At 36.7% G+C, this 18398-nt stretch overlaps 2 protein-coding genes across 4 annotated transcripts in view; both read left to right on the forward strand.

Moving 5' to 3' along the window:
• Nucleotides 1-1568: 1568 nt before the first annotated feature.
• Nucleotides 1569-8543, forward strand: LOC124171898 (voltage-dependent anion-selective channel protein 2-like). Of its 2 annotated transcripts, none has more exons than XM_046551293.1 (7): nt 1569-1675; nt 2576-2777; nt 2850-2970; nt 3049-3167; nt 6176-6284; nt 6405-6613; nt 7892-8543. In XM_046551293.1, the coding sequence occupies exons 2-7, from the start codon at nt 2579-2581 to the stop codon at nt 7981-7983; spliced, it is 849 nt and encodes a 282-aa protein (XP_046407249.1). In that variant the 5' UTR covers nt 1569-1675; nt 2576-2578; the 3' UTR covers nt 7984-8543. The 2 variants fall into 2 exon arrangements, with proteins under 2 accessions (XP_046407249.1, XP_046407250.1); XM_046551294.1 differs by having other exon boundaries at nt 1582-1679.
• Nucleotides 8544-14398: 5855 nt separating this feature from the next.
• Nucleotides 14399-18398, forward strand: part of LOC124171473 (protein lin-54 homolog) — a 42530-nt gene continuing 38530 nt past the window's right edge. Inside the window, exons 1-2 of one of the 2 annotated variants that reach the window (XM_046550649.1) lie at nt 14399-14663; nt 15664-15970. In XM_046550649.1, the coding sequence (XP_046406605.1) occupies nt 14645-14663; nt 15664-15970 (326 nt within the window). In that variant the 5' untranslated portion in view covers nt 14399-14644. The remainder of the gene's footprint in view (nt 14664-15663; nt 15971-18398) is intronic. The other variant, XM_046550650.1, reaches the window with a different exon arrangement.

Genomic DNA, 18398 nt, shown 5'->3' on the forward strand with positions numbered 1-18398 from the left:
GTTGGCACCCACTAATTCACTCTCTGAGGTGGTCCTCCCAATTTCTATTGACTTCTTATGGCGACGGTAGCTATGTTTGAAAACCAAGTTTTGAAATGCGTATGGTCATGTTTAGGGCGGAGGCGACCTCGGTACGTGCGTCTAATGGGGGCTTGTACAGCGAGACGCCTTTCCCCGCGGTTGCTACGCGGAAGCGCCTTTGGATTGTCCCCGTTTTCTCATTGAAAAGCATTTATTTTCAAAATGTTCAATAACAAAGTAGTTAGAGGTATTATTTCGGTTATTTCCGATGCCGAGACGGGGAAATACGATTCACGTTACCTCCACGTATGAGGAGATCTTGCTAACTACCAATGGGAACATATCCAACTCGAGTGGGAGAAGCTATGGGCTCGGCACGTGTCTGGAATTCACCGGGAGTGAAAGGGAACGCTTAATTTGACCTTGTCCCAGCTTCGGCATTTTGATACTACTCTTATCATGCCCAAGACGTCACGTCACAGGCTCAAAGGGGAGTAATTGTGCCCTAACTGTGGTATTCCTGGACCTAGAAGGATTTTTGTAAATGAAAAGAAAATTTACGATAAATAAACTCCAATTTATCTCTACACTGCTTACAGGATAAGTAGATATTTCTAAGATAGATTCTTAGCAATAGGCAGATTGTTATGGAAGTTTTAGGGGTCTTGCTCCAGGCAGTCAATGTCGTTTTATCTCGATTTCAGACGAGACCATAGTTTTTCCAGTGAACTCTCCGGATTACCTCAAAAGTTTACCATTCACAAAAAAGCCAACACTTATGTTCTCGAAAGAGGGAAATCCAAATTCATCAAAATAAAATGGTGTATCGTGTTCCCATTCCACTAATTTCCATGAATATCCAAATTTTCGTGGGTTTTTATCTAGCTCATTTACCATCATTTATCTTTCCATGTCCGAATTATTTGCCATATGGAACCTCGAATAATTCAACAACCAAAGCAAGACTGCGCAGGAATACTTACTTCATGTTTTATGAATTCATAATCATAGGATAGTTCCTTTTTCATTAATTTAGTTATTAAATTTCACCTTAAAGGAAATTACCTTGTTCTTCCTCATTTTCGTATCATAAAAAGCCTAGTTAATCAATTGTATGGTGATTTATGCAGACATTGGCGGTAAATGGGCATAATATGATATCCAAATATTTCCGGAATCTGATAATGAGTTTTGAACATAAGTGATGATGCCAGATACCAAAAATCAAATATCCTCTTCCGATTAAATATCAATACCGGTAAAACATTGCCTCTCGATGAATAACACCGTGTATTATATGATAAGAAATACTATTTTAAACCAACATTTAACTTTCAATATCGCATAGGCCTAGATTCACAACTCTCCCTAGTTTGAATTTCCGCGCTGAATTTATGAGAAAGCTTAATATTTGAAATTAAATTAATTAATGAGGATTTAAACGCAAAATTTATTAGGTTTAGTCCCATTTTTTCATTGAAATTCTTTATTTATTGTGATTTAAATGGAATGCTTTAATCTCCACACCAATTTTTTTCTTGTTCCTCTACCTCCCAGAGCAGACCATGCGCAGATCTCCTGCGCTCTTTCCTTCGTCTGGACTCCTGCATCGCGTTGTGGTGCCTGTAATTTTGCATAGAAAATTTTGATCAAAGTGAGTGAGTATACGTGAGAAGTAATTTAATTAATAATTCATTGTATGGCTATCAATTCTTTTTCCTAGTGAGTATGATTATTTTTACAACTAGCAAGTAATCTGTTCTTGCGTTAGAAGCCGGGGAGTTGTCTCAACGACATGTTGCCCATAGAATCAATGTACTTTTTAAAAATTATAAGTTTCTCTATGCCTGAAAATGTTATTTTCAGTCATCATACTAATTTTACTAGTTGAAATTCATTATTTCTCTTTGTAATATGGAATTGGAGAAGATGCCTTAAATGTGTGACCAATGGGGGGTGAAGTAATGAAATTATGAAGTTAAATGTCAGTGCATTTGTGATTTCAAGGAAATTGATTTTTATACGTACTTAGCTATGCATTTATTTCTTTTGGCAGCCAGCATCTACGGATTATATATCGAATTTGTTCTGATAGCTTAGGGGGTGGGATCTGATGTCTTTGTGGAGGTTTTGGTGTTGCTCATCAATTGTGTACTTTAAATATTCGCATCTTAATCATGCTTCGTTAGGAACAGTTAATATGTGACTATTAGAGCGTTCTTACCACTGTGATTATTTGTTAATGAAACTTGTATGAGATTGGGTCGATGAAATTTTCGAATGAGTGAAGTGCTGAAGATAAATTTGGACAGCAATTTTTCTTGTCTTGTTTTGGCCAGTGGCATTGGCTGATGTTAGATGGACTTGGCTTCAGCCATGCTACTGGCGAAATCATTGAAATTAATTACTTTTGTTGTGTCGAGGTGATAATAGTCTCTATACTATAGTAGTCATTTTACATAGTCTTTTCTAGCATTGGGACGAATTATCTACCTCACCTCCGTTGAATTTGGTATTGAAAGGAATTTGTCAATGTGCCCGTTTAATTTTTCAGAAAATGGCCCCACCTACATACGGAGACCTAGGAAAGGCATCCCGCGATGTTTTCGGCAAGGGATACCACTTCGGTCACATTAAGTTGGAATTGAAAACAAAGACTGAAGATTCAGTCGATATTACTGCCGGTGGTACCCTTAATCAAGACACGGGGAAGGTGTTCGGAACGTTGGAAACGAAGTATAAAGTGAAGGACTATGGTATGGTATCTCCTGTACTCTTTATGTTTTGTACATTCGTGTGGATTGGTAGTAATGTTAATTTTATTGCAGGAATGGTTTTCACGGAGAAGTGGAATACGGACAATTCCCTTTCCACTGAGATATCCATTGAAGATAAAATAGCGAAAGGCTTGAAGCTTTCATTGGACACTACCTTCTCCCCACAAAGCGGGTAAAAGAGTTGAAAACTAAACCATCTCTGTAGAATTAGCTTGTGGGCTTGAAGTTAATACCTTTCTCTCCCATCTAGAAAGAAGACTGGTCGAGTAAAGAGCCAGTATAAACATGATAGTATCGCAATGAATATGGACGTGAATTTAGACCTTGGTGGACCAGTTATAAATGGAAGCTCAGTTTTTGGATACAACGGTTGGTGGGCAATTTCTATTTTATTATTTTCACTCTCAACGGCTTAAGCCAGTCTACTTTTGTCTGAAACTAATGGTGATGCAGTGACTCATCTGAACGGAAAACATTTGATTGTTTCCTTTTTGCTACTAATTTTCTGTGAACAACAATGTTCTTGGGAATTCTGGTCATATCAAATTTTTGCATGTGTTGGGTACATCGTGTGTCTGAATTTTTGTGGTGGTATTTAAGTACTTTGGCTGTCTGTAGTTGACATATGTCATGGGTAATAATGCAGGTACTTGTGTTTTTAATCACTAAAGCTAGTTATGCGTAGATTTAATTTGATCTATACTTACTAGTCCACCAATTATTTTATTACTCTGTCTTCATAGTTAATTACTTGTATTGGCTTTTATGGTTGCAGTAATATTGCAATGCAGTGTCAAATCGATGAAAAAGACCTTTTGACATGGTAAAGGATTTATTTTTCTGTGATGAAGCTGTTGATTATTGTGGATCTATAAAATATTTTTGATACCCATCCTAGCTTCTGGAAGGCAATGTTTCCTATTTCAATCTATATTTTTAATGCCATTATTTATGATTGTTTCTTTGACTCTTTTTCATGGTAAAGAGATTGAATAATGTTGAAGTTGAAGAGTAATACTTTTGAGTATGGAATATTAAAGAGTTAAATATTCTTCCCGTCATAATTCCATTAATACATGTTTTGATGCCACAACTAAGAACTAGATTTCTTAGTTAGTAAGGAGATAATGGTTTTAACACTATAAATTCTTAAGTAGTAATTTTGATCCATTTTCATTACTGTGCATCCACTATCTACGATAAATTGGTATTATATACTCAGCAGTTTAAACTGAAAACAATTCAACCCAAACAAATTCAATGCTTACTTAACTTATTAATTATAAGAATCTGAGTTCTTAGTGTCTCCTTAATTTCTCGCTGTTGTTGAAATTTATCATAATTAAATGCAATTTTGTTGGCACATATCTATGCTTTCAATGTGGGATACATTTTTAAAGACTACCAAATACCTTAAATTATTTAAGAGCGGTAATAGGAAGCGTTGCAAAGTAATTTAATGAAATTTCTGCCTAACCATTGAAGTGAATGGAGCACAATTCTTGGAAGTCGTTTTTTGATTAGGAGGAATTTACAATTTCTTTTCAGTTATTCAAATAGGTAGAGTTAGTTGCAAAAATTTTGCTTTCCTTTTGTTGCCCCTTGATGGTTGCTGTGTGAGAGAGGACATAGGTTTATTTTATTTTGATGTTGGAGCGTTGGTTTCCCCATTCTTATGGGCATGGTTTTTAGATGTCAGTTTTCAATTAGGCTTAACATAGTATTCAAAACTACAGTGGCATGCTAAAGGGTTATTTCAATACAGTTCTTCATCATTGATATTGACCATTAACTCATTTGAAGCTGGACATGGATCCTGAACATATCCATTAGTGGAGTCCAATCACATTTCCTTTCAAGCCTGAAACAAACTGCACACGATTAAAGAATTAAATCTTCTGTAGACCACAGTCATGGACAGGACTTAGCAGCAGTATCAGGGATAAATGCAATGAATCCTGAATTGATGTGGTCTACACTGTGTTAATGGGTGTGCCTTAGGTACATATTGCTCAGAAAAGGTTGATGGTTTAAATGTGATCTTTGTGTTTACCCTCCATACCTGGCTATCCTTTCCTTACCATACGTCCACCATTGGCATAAATCTAGATGAGCTATTATTGGGGTAACCTCCCCAAAAACTGACAATGCGTTGGTGACATCGTTGGTTGAAGGCTTTCATGTATTGCAGGTGTTCTTGCACTTTGGTGGTAGAACATTTTCCATTAATGAGGATTCTTTTAAGTATTTCCTGTTGTATGAACATTAATTGTGATATTGATTGGAGTAGAGATACATAGGCTAGTTATGAGTAATTAATTGCAGATTATATTTGCCCATCATGCAATACTTGATTAAATATTTCTTTTCTTCCCACATCCATTGAGTTGACTTATGATTCAAGTGACTAGGCATCTCTTATGCTGGACTCTTCTGCTTTTTTCACTCTTTCCCTGATATCCCCTACAAGATTTATGGCATAACTCTGTGTCCCACTCTCACAGTCTCTTTTTTTCTTTGGGAGCATTTTCATTGTGTAGATATAGTTAACAAGTGATTTTTTTCCCAAATGAAAAAATTTTTAGCTTTACAGATTTTGCTTTAGAAGTGTTTTAGGCTTGCGATCAACTCTCAAAGTACCTTATGTCTATGACTGTAAAATCCCAAGCATGTGTTAGACTGAATTAAGAATTAATTGGGCTGTGGGGAAGGGTATTTGGATGAGGCCACAACGGCTTAGGTCATTTGCCCAATAGGGAGGCAAAGGTGGATAGAGTCCCCACGTCAGCTTTTGCATGCTCCTAACGAAAGGTACCAAAGGGACCATGGCTTAGTGTCTCATCCAACGGATGGAGTGCTGTACAAGAACCTTCACAAAGCATTTGAGTAGGGATCACTGGGGCAGTCTCTGAAAAATTTCCACCACTTCCAGGATATTTACCTATGCCCATGGGGTGGTAAGCCAGTACTCTAAGCCACCACACCAACCAGATTCCAAGAACTAATTTCCTCTCCTGTATAGAATTTAACAGCTGTCAGATATCTTTCATACAGCACTGGTTAACAATAAGTCTCTTTAGTGTGGCTCGTGCTCATTGGCTTAGATCTGGTTGGCTTAAATAGTAAATGTCCCGCTATCAGTAATCGAAGATCTAGTCTTTTCAGTGATGGTTGGCATCTGTGCAACCATGACCTTTGGTCTTCGTTAATTCAGGAATTGTTTTCATGAATTTGCTTCTTCATTAGGTATATAATTTTGAACCGTGGGAATCTTGAGTTTGTTTTTTATCTGGGCATAATGCCCACTGAATGATTAGCTATAACATGTGAGAAATTGGTGTCTATTCATTGGAATTGTTATTATTTGCTGTTTTCAGGCTGGCTGGCTGGATATCAAATGTCTTTTGATTCTTCCAAATCCAAATTTACAAAGAATAATTTTGCTGTTGGATTCTCTACTGGTGACTTTGTGCTGCACACTAATGTGTAAGTTTAACTGCATGTTGTCATTTGACAAGTGAAATGGATAGGACGTGTTCAATGCTATTTAGACTTATTCTCTTTGGCTCCTAATTATGAGAATCATCTCTTATTTCATGGACTTAGCAATGATGGACAAGAGTACTGTGGCTCCCTTTACCAGAAGGTCAATTCTCAGCTGGAGACTGGGATCCAGTTAGCGTGGACAGCTGGATCAAATTCAACAAGATTTGAAATTGGATGCAAGTATGCTTTGGCTGAGAATGCTGCTGTTCGTGCTAAGGTGGATAACTCAAGCCGCGTTGGTCTTGGTTACCAGCAGAAGTTACGAGATGGTATGTTTGCCATCATCAATAAGTACAAATATGTATGTAGCTGCTTCAGGCAGCTCTCTGTTAAAGTTATTAGGGTAGTTTCCTTCATCAAAGAAAATGAAAGGTATTGATTGCGATTCGTTACCCACCATTAGTGTATTCATAATATACAAATCATTTGGTTTTAGAAATCTCTTTAGACGAATGTTTATGGTCAATTTTAACCTCATTTGAAAAATGCCAGATTGGCAGCCATGCGATGCCACTCTATGTGACGTCACAGGGACCCAGATGCTATACGAGTAGTCAGTAGTTTTACATTACCTGAGATTACCAATGCATGCATGAGGCACAGAGCTCAGGGAAACATTTCTTAATAATCACCTATTAAAGTTGCCTATGGTCGGAAAGTTTCCTTCGTTTAACAGGGTATTAATAATCCTTATATAAGCCAAGCGCTACCTGCTAGCAGGGTTCTCTGCTACCTGCCTGCATCGTATCTGCGCTCATAGCCACGTACCAAGGTGGCCTCACACAGCGGCAGCTGGAACTAGAATGACGTCACATGGGCTTTTCCCAGCATTCATACTTAGCCGTCGCGTTTTCGCGTGCTTGAAATTTTTCACTTTTCATTTAATCGCGAAAAATAGATATTGTCATTTAAAATCTAAAAGCGATTTTTATCTAATCTTTCGATTTAGGCAGTAAAAAAATAATAGGAAACCACTATTATATTCAAGGTTGAATTAACATTGTATCTTTCTATTAAAATTTTTTTGTTGTGGACATGAACATGAAAGGTTTTTCCCATCAGTTTTTAGGTACAGTTATTTGTTTATATTTAATTTTGTCGTCATTGTTTAGTTAATATTAAATTATAAGAGTGTAAATTTAACATACCTTTAAATACAGTAATGAAAAAGTTAAACCATTTGAATAAGTATTTTAACTGGCTGCCAGACATGGTTTTCAATGGTAATTTATCAGAGGGAAGTGTATAAAATCATGAATAACTGATCATTGAAGGGGAAAAAGGAATGCTTTATTGTTTCAATTTGCTCAAGAGTATCCATCTAGAGCTGTGGGGAAAGTAATTTAAAATTAGGTTTGTTACAACTCTCAGAGTAATCATTTCCAGTAAGATGTTTTGCCTAGAGGAGAACTAAATTCCTATTTTTATAACCTGTAGAATGTCATGTAATATAAGTGGGCTTATTTATCATAGGGATACATTAGCAATCAACTTGTTCCATGAAGTCTTATATTTACCTTACACATTTAAAATGTTATTATTTGCAGGTGTGACACTAACAATGTCAGCTTTAATTGATGGCAAAAACTTCAACCAGGGTGGGCACAAGCTTGGCCTGGCCTTGGACTTGGAGGCTTGATTTGCTGGTTGGCAATCCCTCGCCGTAGACGGAAGCAGGTGCATTGTGGGAGGAGGGCTTGAATTTTGTGGAATCCATCCACATGGTTTGAGAGAAGTGTGGTTCGAATCTGGTCCGATGGCATCAGCCAGGGGGCTGCCAATGGTTGTTTGCTTTTATTGTTGAAGTACTCTCTAGATTCGCCTCAATTTGTTCACCACATGTAAATATTGTTGCTTGTGAAAAGCTAATTATTATCACCTTCACTTTTGTGGATGGAAAAAAAGATGTTGAGATGGCATGAAGTCCCTATCTTCATTACTCCTGGCTTGCTCCTGTGGGTCCCATGGCGAGAGGGTATCTTTGAGAGTGAAATTAGCCATGGGAAGCCAATATGGCATATTCCTTTGCTTGAGAGGAGGGGAGTTAATTGTCCCATCACTAGTGTCTTGTAGTTCAAGTTATTTTGTACTCGTTTAATGAATTGTGAAGGCAATTTGTTCAGATTCCAACTGTGTGATTAAATAAAGAGGAATGCAATGTATGGTTAGTCTTAATAAATGACTATATACAAACATCAATGCTGATGTTGCGGGTGATTTCCTTTTACTAGTGGCAGTAGAGGTATTTTTGCTGTTATCTCAAATTATGGCTAGTTAAAATTTTCTTTGCTTTGCCTAGTAGTGTTCCCATGCATTATTTTAATCTTATTCAGCTATTTACAAGGCATATGTGTTCTGTTGAAAGTGCAGAGTAAGAGCATTCCGAACTCAAATTAAATAGTTATCATTGTAGACATTTGCCAAACAAACAGCCTTTAGTTAAAATGATAAAAAAGTATTTTTCCGACAACTACAGCCTTGAATTCTGAAGGTATGAACTGTATTGGACTGAATGTAAAAATGATCATACCTTGAGGTTGATAAAACAAAGTCAACATTAATATCACTGAAAAACTGCATCAAAGTTAGTCTAATTTACTTTTGACCAAATTCTATTAATTGCCAAAGCATGTTAAAGTATTCCAAATTATTGTGATAATCAATCTAGTCAATTTGTATTGAGTAATTTCAATGTAGGAAATAATGGAAAAGAGACTATTACAGGGCGAATTATGCTAATGTGTGAATTTCCATTGGTTATGGTGTCAAAGGAGTTCTGCCTTTCTAATTCAAAGGTGAGAGCATGACTTATATTAGCATTATTTTCCATTACCTCCGTTATTTGTGTTCTTATTGTTTCTCTTTGAGCTCAGTAATACACCTTTACTCATAGTGATTAATTTCATTATGATAGCACAATGTGGTAGCTTCCCTGAAGGCAACCATTTTGAATGCTTATTGTAGATGTAAGGAATTCATATTGCCCACTGCTGTGGTTACTGTTGGAAAACTTGTAAGATAATATTTATAGTGGTAGAAAGTTCTTCAGGTAGCTCTGTTCCATGCAGTATGGTGTTAAGGTCATTAAGCAATGGCTGTATACCATCAAAAGAAATTCAAAGGTCTATAATGGCCAATGAGAGATGATCATATTACATATATTCGTATTGTTTGTCTCATAATTATGAAAGGTCAGCGTATTTGAACCACAACCTGTGTAAGTGAAGTTCCTCGCCATGCTTGCATCTACATAAGTCTTACATCTATAGTGGAATGGCCTTTGATAATTTAAAGAATGTAGGGTTATGTTGTCTTAGAGTCTATATGAGATTAAACTCTTGTTTCTTCCCAAAACAAAGTCTATTTCTTCCTATAATGTGGTCATCATGCAAATGATTATTTTTCATACTTACAATTGTATACCACAGTGTGATTATGAGATACCCTTTTTAACAGAGCAGAGCTAGTAAATGGAGGCTGACATGGATCAAGGTATACTCTCTGCATTGATTCTTACACTCATTCTGTTTCTTATTAAGAACTTGTATAATTTGGAGTATTTTTAATTGTGGTAGCTAAGGAATGTCCTCTGACTAAAGTTGTTTGTGGTGCAGGCAAAGTGGTTTTTTAATGGGCCTTCTGGCCCTATTGCATTTTTGCACTTCAATTTTCTTCATTCTACTCCCGTTGCTCTGATTTTTCTTGATTAGGACCTAGAAATATTTGAATTTCAGAAACTATTTTAGATCCAGAAAACCATCCAGTAATAGAAATTGACTCACTAACCATTGAGAATTGTCTGACAGATCTGTTGAAAAACGTTTGTTTCCATGTGGAAGAATAGGAATTCAACAATTTCTGTATCAAGTTGCTATCTGCAGTTCATGTCGTATTTGCTCTAATCGTGTGTGATCAAGCTGCATGTGACACCTTGGTGTTATTTTACTGGGGAATTATAATTATTACACTTAGTGGGAATGCCCACCATTTTTTTCAGTTGAAAGAAGTATTTTATGCATTGGTTTCATGCCATTTGTTAACACAATTTCATGAAAACCTTGGGCAGCCCTGGTTTTTCACAGCACTGCATACTTTGAATTACTGAGGGGGTTAGCATGTATTATTATGCTTAGCTTGTTGGAATAAGAAGTGAATTTCTTGGTGTAGCTGGGAAAGAGATTATTTACTTATTTGGGGCTATGTGAATTTACCGATTTAATGAAAGAACCTAAGTTACTTTTTGTGATGCTCAGACAATCTTCAGGTGTGGTATCAGAATTTAGTTGCTTGAGGGTAACTTTAGTTGGACTTGATAATTGATTTTTAACTCTGAAATTAGGAGAGGGTGCTTATTGTTAAAAGTTTTTTCAAACAAGCTATGACATAAGAATACAACTGCAACTTCTGAAGCAAGAACTATGCTGAATCTAACACAGTCTCCAGCTGTCTAACTTGTTTCATCCCGTTGTTGATTCTGGGTTGTTAAATTTATCAAGTGGTTGAAGTGTAGGAATGTGAAATTACATATTGCTTAATGATAGTGCTAGGTGAAATAAAATGTGATTGTGGAAAGACTGTTAATGTGTTATTTTTATTTTTAAATTTAACATTTTCATAGCATAAAGCTAGTACTTACAAATGTACATACGTGTGTAAAGTTCTCAGTATTTCTAGGTCGGGAATACACCGTAACTTACATTTTGATGCTTAATATATGCTTTATCCTCACAGCTGATGTTAATTACATTTATATAGTCAAACCTCGATAAGCGAGAACTGGATAGGTGAAAAACCTTTCAGTGTTACTCATTGCTATGTCCCATCATTTTTACCCATGAAAGCCTCTACAAGTGAGACTGGGAACCTCTATTAACGAGAGGTTTCTTGGTTGACTTAAGATGGGAAAAGATGTGCATGCTGTCCGGCTCAATATGAAATGACAGGAAACCTATGTTGCACTCAAATTTAGAATTTTGTACATTTTAGTTTACGTTGACTTGTGGGGAACACATTCTTCGCATGACCCTATCAATTCGTAACACCCTTTGATGGAAGCTGAGAAAGACTGATACTTTTTGAAAGAAAATTTCAGAAGTTTACATTGTCGCATCTTCAAATTCAGTGAATAGTCATGCTGTTTTTGAGTCATTTTAAAAAGGTAACAATCTATTTTCGAATAGAGAAATGAAATCAAGAAAACCTCGAAAGACATCAACTGATTTCTTCAAATGGACTGTGTAAATAATAGGCCATTCTGGAACCTTTGTAAGTGAGAAACTGGGTCAGTCAGAAACCTCTACAAGCAAGAAAAAAATGCCAGCCCCTTAAACTCTCACTTATTAAGGTTTGCCTGTCGTTGCATTATTATTTCTGTGATATGACTGCGAGATGAATGAATCGTACATCAAAACTCCTTTTGCAATGCCAATCCTCACCTGATCCATTTGTTGAGAACTTATCACTCAATTGTTATTGGAATCTTCATGTGTGGAGGAGTTAACTCGGTAACATATTATTCAGGGGTCATAAAAATTTTGAATTATATAAATATACCTAATTATTATAATATTATATCTTCTAAGTAATGAAAAAATGAACCTTATGGAGAGCACAATATCTGATTCATATGATTTACAAATGGGGTAATGGTAATGCTCAAACCTTTCTAACATGAAAAGGTTGTAGCCTGTGAAGATATGGTGAAATCCTTAATCATATTCCAATAGGCTTTAAGTGATGCTTAGGATTCATGTGACTTAGAGACTACCGTCGACCAATTCCTAGGTAAGGATCATTCCTGATTCAGGAATGCATACATGCTTGCATGTTTGATGCAATGCATACATGTTTGTTACAAGGACTCCAGATTAAAAGAATCAACAGTTTCTCTTTCTTTCAATCTCAATATATAACTATGCTTCATGAATTTCGAAAATGCACTCAAGTTAATTTTCATTCTTTAAAGAACAGAAAATTGGTATGACACATTTCATATGAAATTTATGTATGGTAAGAGTTAGGTAGCAAACTGAAAATTTGGGTGAGCCAGGATAGACACTGGCATGTGAGAAGGCTGTCCTCAGTCATCCTTGTTACTTATAGTGTAGGCAGAGACCATGGTGAGGAAGGTCTAAGAAAAGCTAGATGATGTATTCAAGTCTGAAGCTAGATTGCACTAGCAAAAACATGGGTCATTATGTGACTCCGTACGTGGGAATACCAAAAATGTGGTGTGAAAGCATACCCCAGCAAAAAGGTATGCACCAAGAGGGTTAATAGGTAAGTGTAGAATCTTTTGAGTTATGTTTTCTCTTTGAGTGCGTCAAGAGGAATGTCTACTAGGTAGGATATCCAACCACAGAAATTGTATCACGTGACGTAATGAACAGTAATGAGAATAGGATGCGTTAGACACAACCAAAAGTAGAATAATTGGCTTTAGGACATGAGATACACCTACATACTAACTTTGGTTGCAATCCGTGCAGCTGTATGGAAATGCAAAATGGATGGACAAACTGACATCCTCTCTTGTAAATGTTTAGCATTAGTTGCATTCCCATCTATATGACACAATTAAATAAAACAGCAAATCCAAGGTGACAGCTGGACTGAAAGGCAACATGAAAACCTGATTAAAACTACAAACACATGATACTGAACATTTTATTTCCCAAACACTGCGCATGGCCAGGAATACGCCCTAATATTAACCCAGGGTGGGGTCACAAACAAATTGGAATAGAATATTAATCCAAGTAAATGACAATTTGATTTAAAAAGATATGAATACTATAACATGATTAAATGGAGCAGTATGCACATTACAAGGAATACCTCGGTTAAATTTTCCTGTCACGGTACCTCAACCATCTTCTCCTTTTGATTCCTGTCACTATAGTAGATACTGTATTCATGCACGCCGCGTTAGACGATTTCAAAAAAAGAAATGAATACCGCTATGCCTGGGCCAATGAGAATCTCTGTTTACATCACATTGAAGGGCCGAAGTTTTGTTTACTTTCATGAAGCGCATAGTTTAACTTGATTATAAAATGGGAATAGTTTTCAAAATTGGTATTTTTTGAATAAAAATAAAAGCGTTTTTCATTGCGGACAGAATTATTCTTAAACGAATTCAATATATTGTATGAATCACCTTCAATTCAAACAATTATTATTTGCATGGCCTGTTAATCGGTCATCAATATTATTCACGAATCATATATGTTAGTGAGTGAAATATAATGATTATATATCAACCTCTGCTGAGAAGTACAGCGCATTTTTATCCTGCTTATATAAGGGGTAAAGAAATCCATGCACGTTTTCTCAGTCCTTCATCAATCCACAGGCTGAGCCTGATTTGCACTTCCATCTCAGAGTATTACTATTACCATGAACATACAAATGTATGTTCATGACTATTACGTAAAAGCTGCAAGAAAGATTAACTTCGTCCTGATGTTACGAGTGGCAATAAATGGCAACGTTGAAATATTCTACAACGGGAAGAAGGGGACACGCGAAAGAAGGGCAACATCCTCATTCCATCGTTATTCCTCCAGATGAGGAAGGATGGTACCATGTCCGACGAAATTTTCACTTTTCTTCAAGAGAGATGTTTTAAATGAACATCAATGGCATCACAATCGAGGGATATTTCGTAACCAATACATCATCACGTCGCTTTCCCCATTAGTATTTATCCTGTGTGCAGAACTTTAGAACTAGATGTTATCTACCTTATCTGAAGTTTGAAATCACATTTTAATTCTGTGATGATAACATAAATCAGATTTTTAATATTATTAATTACCCTACCCAATTTGAGATGAAGCTTTCTTACTGGAAATTCAAAAGAAATGTGAGGAAGCCCAGAAATTCTTCGATATTCAGAAAAGAGTTTACTACATGAGTCAATACTGTCATTCTCCTCTAGTCATTTTTCTATAATATCTTTCCTTTCTTTACCCTCTGTTGCCGGGCCGATCGTCTTGATAACTTTGGCACGACGCCATTTTCAGAAGCACCAAAATAAACATAGCTGATTGGATGAAACTTCAGGGGTGAAGTTAATAAATATTTCAAATTGCTCTAGGGTTCGGATTGTTATTGAATGCTTTTAAAACGAGACCTGCAATAATAGGAATACAACCAGCAACCTCATTCCGTAATATGACAAATAGCGTAGAAGGAGAGACGATCGCTGACGACGACCTTCGTTCCTGTACGTACGCTGTTATTGCAGGGGATTGTGGTATGGTAATGGTGGGCGCGTTCGTTTGAACAAATACGGGATGCCATCAACTGAAACAGGTATTTGAGGTGACCATACCTTGTATTAGTGCACATACAGTAGTAGACATTTATGCCTGTAATCAAAGTCGTATGTATTCGTTGCAAAAAATGCAGTATTTTTAACATTAACTTGGCGAATGTCATGGAAGCCTACACCCATTCTTGGGGCTTCCCTCTGAGATGCTTTAGTATTTATGAAATAGTAGCGGTTTCGTGTGCAAGAGACACTTTTTTTGCCTATATTGTTACGTAATCGGTATATAAGCATATTTTAATGCTAGTTGTGTTTCACCAATTGCCTCGAAAAATCGATATACATCGTATATAGGACCCATGTTTCAAATTTCCCTGCCTTGCTGGCAAAAAATGGCGCGTCATTTAAGAATGGTAGTCCTTCAAAAGGTGTTAATGTTTTGGTTTTAATTACTAAAATCGAAATGTTATTTAGTAATCTATGGAAAAGGCAATTCTAGTTGCAGTCATAGAATGTACCGAAACTCAAGTTTATGGTTGTACCAATTTTTCTTTGGACGATGTGCTTGGGGTCCCTTCTACTATTATCATTAATGAATTGGGCAATAACTGAGTGTTTAGTCAGGAAGCAATTTTCAGTTAGAGTCATCACTTTTTAGGAGAATTGAATACCAGTTTGCCAGGCTAGTGATGATATTTTGATTTCTCCTTTTATTTCTCATAGTTCAGGCACTCTGTGTTATTTGCCATTTGAAATTCCCCGTAGCTATTGGTCTTGAGTGCCGTTTATTTATTTCATGGAGACAGCATTTTAAGCCTCTCAGAGTTCGGATGGCTTCGATATAGTTTTTCATTCACAGTATTTCAGAAGTAATGTATGGTTTATCTGTTGGTGATACTTCCCTGTTGATGTCGATAATCTTATCGACGTTGATGTTTATTTACTGTTTTAAGTAACTGGTTATTAGAAATAACCTCTGCCAATTAGTTGCTGAGGTGAAAAATAATTCAATTTTCGTAATAGGCTCTACCTTTGTTTCTTCAGGGGACACTTTGCATATAGACTGTGCGGTTGCTACAGTCGAAGGCTCTGAAACTGAGGTTGCTGATTCAACAGTGATTACTCAACCACGATTATCCGCATCTGAATTAGAAACTTTAGAAGAAATCCGGGCGGAGTTGGATTGCCTTGACACGGGTCCTGAGGATATGGCAGAGAGTTCACAAACAAATGATGCTCAGGATAATAAGAGCAAAGCAGAAACTGCTCAGGAGGTAGTACAAACTGGTGAAGCTGAAGATGTACCTGGTAGAATATCGGCTGTAGTTAGACGTGGAACCTTTCCTGCCAGGTATGGAGATGTTCTTACACTTTAAATATTGACAGCTATGTAATTTTTTTGGGTATTTAATGTGGAAGTTAAAAATTATTTTAACACTGCCCAAAAACGTATTCTAAGTAGCTTGGCTACAGCTGTACCTACTGTCAACCTTCATTGGGTTATGTGGTGGTTTGATGATGGATGAATTTGGTAGGAAATTATATATTTTCGGAAAAGCATTTTCAAAGCATCCATTTTCTGGTTTGGAAGTGCACCATTGATGTTTCCTTAAATTGCTTCTGCTTCATATATTAAATTTTTGTGTTTATAGTTTTTTAGACAATCTCGTGTGCACTACTGAAATAAGGTTTACAGAATCAGTTATTGGAATTATGTACCTATGTGATATATTCCAGCGATTAGCAGTTATCACAGGGAATATGTTCCCTTTCCATGGTTTCTCTGCAGTGATAGATTCTCTCTCATGGACTTGATAAGTGAGGTACCACTTCAGTAGTTGTGGTAAATTAGACAGTTCTGTTTTGGAAATATTTGTCAATGTCTCTAGTGGTGCCATTTTACATAGTGTTTGGATGTATGGAATAATTGAAGGGAATTATTTCGTGATGAATGACATTGAAAAGCGATGGAGCTGCACCTGAATTAGTTGTACTGTCAATGTAGGTTTAGTTGTAATGCTATACGTGAACACTTGATGATACTGCTCCACTACTGAAAAAAAGGCATCATTTAAGTGAGTTTACTCTGAATAATAGAATTTCTGGGAATAGTTTTTCTCCCAAGTTCATTTAAGTTATTGCTTCGAAATTATCATTAACTCATATTAGATCAATTCACAATTTATTTGTCTAGGAGGAGGTTGACCAGAATTATTGTTTTTCCTGCCATGGATTCCTGGTTTAATATTTACAGTGACATGGAAAGTTGACCCTTGGAATCATGAATCAGCTATGTTGGTTTTTGTTGACATTTTAGCCCTCAGCATCTGCTTAGCAATGAAATGTTATAAGTTTAATCAAAGCCTTCCTATTCAAGATTTATCATGTAGTCCAATTTTTTTGGAATTTGATTGATTTTGTTAAATAAATGGCTATTTCCATGTAGTTTTATATAGTACCATGTTGTACCCATTGGAATAACCATTATCCCTGGGAAACTTGATGGTGAGGAATATCAGAATACATTGGTAAAAATTTGTAGTACATATTTTAAAGTATTACAGTATATTTCATGAATATACAAAATTAGGTATTGTAAAATAAAGGATACATGCATGCTATTTTTGAAATTGTTAACCTCTAATTATGTTATTTATTATTATTTACTATTTCCACACCAAAATTTTAACCTTCAGGTGGACCTATTTTTGGAAATTTTTACATTGGTTAAGAGTATCAACACATATGTTTTTACTAAAACGTATTTAATGCTGCTGTGCTGTCATTATAGAGATTATATAGATTATATACAGGGTTTGTCAGGAAAGTAATAGGACTGAGTCGATTAAAAAAAAATTATTGAGCCAATCGTTACAATTCTTTAAAAACTTTCAAAATAGGCTCCTTCGGCGTCGATGCAGAGCTGTCAGCGTGATTTTCAAGCATTGAAGTCGTCACGGAAGGCATTCTCTGGAATAGCCTTTAGAGCCAAGGTGCATACTGCTTGGATCCCCTTTGTCGTCTCAAAATGCTTGCCTTTCATCGGCAATTTCAACAAGGAATCAAAAAAAAAGTTCGGGGGGGCCACATTTGGGCTGTAAGGCGGCTGCGGAAGCGTTGGAATGCCGTCCTTGGTCAGGTAGCTGATCACAAGAAGGGCGGTGCGAGCCGCAATTTCTGGTCGTCAGTGAGCACTTTTGGGACCATCTTCGCGCACACCTTGCGCATGTTCAAATTCTCCGTCATAATTTCATGAACCACAGATTTCGATAAATTTAACATCTGGGCAATTTAACGAATACTTAGTCGACGGTCTGAGTTCAAAACTTTGTGCACTCGAGTCACATTGTCGGTGTTTGTCGAAGTCGCAGGTCTTCCAGCACGGTCTTCATCAGCGACCTCTTCCCGGCCCTCCAAAAAGGTCTGGTGCCACCGAAACACACCACTTCTTGCTAAAGCAACATCTGAGTAAGCCTGCTTGATCATATTAAACGTCTCTGTTGCAGATTTACCGAGTTTCACACAGAATTTAATCGCGTACCTCTGCTCTAAAGAACGCTGCATTTTCGGCTTGCACCACTAACAGAGACACGTAGTGCAAAAATGTCTGTCCTGACTCTCCAGGTGCTCAGAGACAAACGACAAGCCACTCGTTCGTTAGCTAGAAACGCCCTCTACCGAATGCAGTCGGTGCGTGCACGCTTCGAAGTACAGTCGCGGCGGAAGAAAATCAGTCCTATTACTTTCCGGACAAACCCTGTATATAGAGATTAGAGACT

The sequence above is a fragment of the Ischnura elegans genome, chromosome X (genome assembly GCF_921293095.1).
Source record: "Ischnura elegans chromosome X, ioIscEleg1.1, whole genome shotgun sequence".
NCBI classification, from domain to species: Eukaryota; Metazoa; Arthropoda; class Insecta; order Odonata; family Coenagrionidae; genus Ischnura; species Ischnura elegans.

Coding starts and splice junctions, on each gene's coding strand:
- LOC124171898 (XM_046551293.1), top strand. CDS start 2,579: ATGGCCCCACCTACATACGGAGACCTAGGAAAGGCATCCCGCGATGTT. Junction 3,168..6,175: donor CTCAGTTTTTGGATACAACG/GTTGGTGGGCAA, acceptor TGCTGTTTTCAG/GCTGGCTGGCTGGATATCAA. Junction 6,285..6,404: donor TTTGTGCTGCACACTAATGT/GTAAGTTTAACT, acceptor TCATGGACTTAG/CAATGATGGACAAGAGTACT.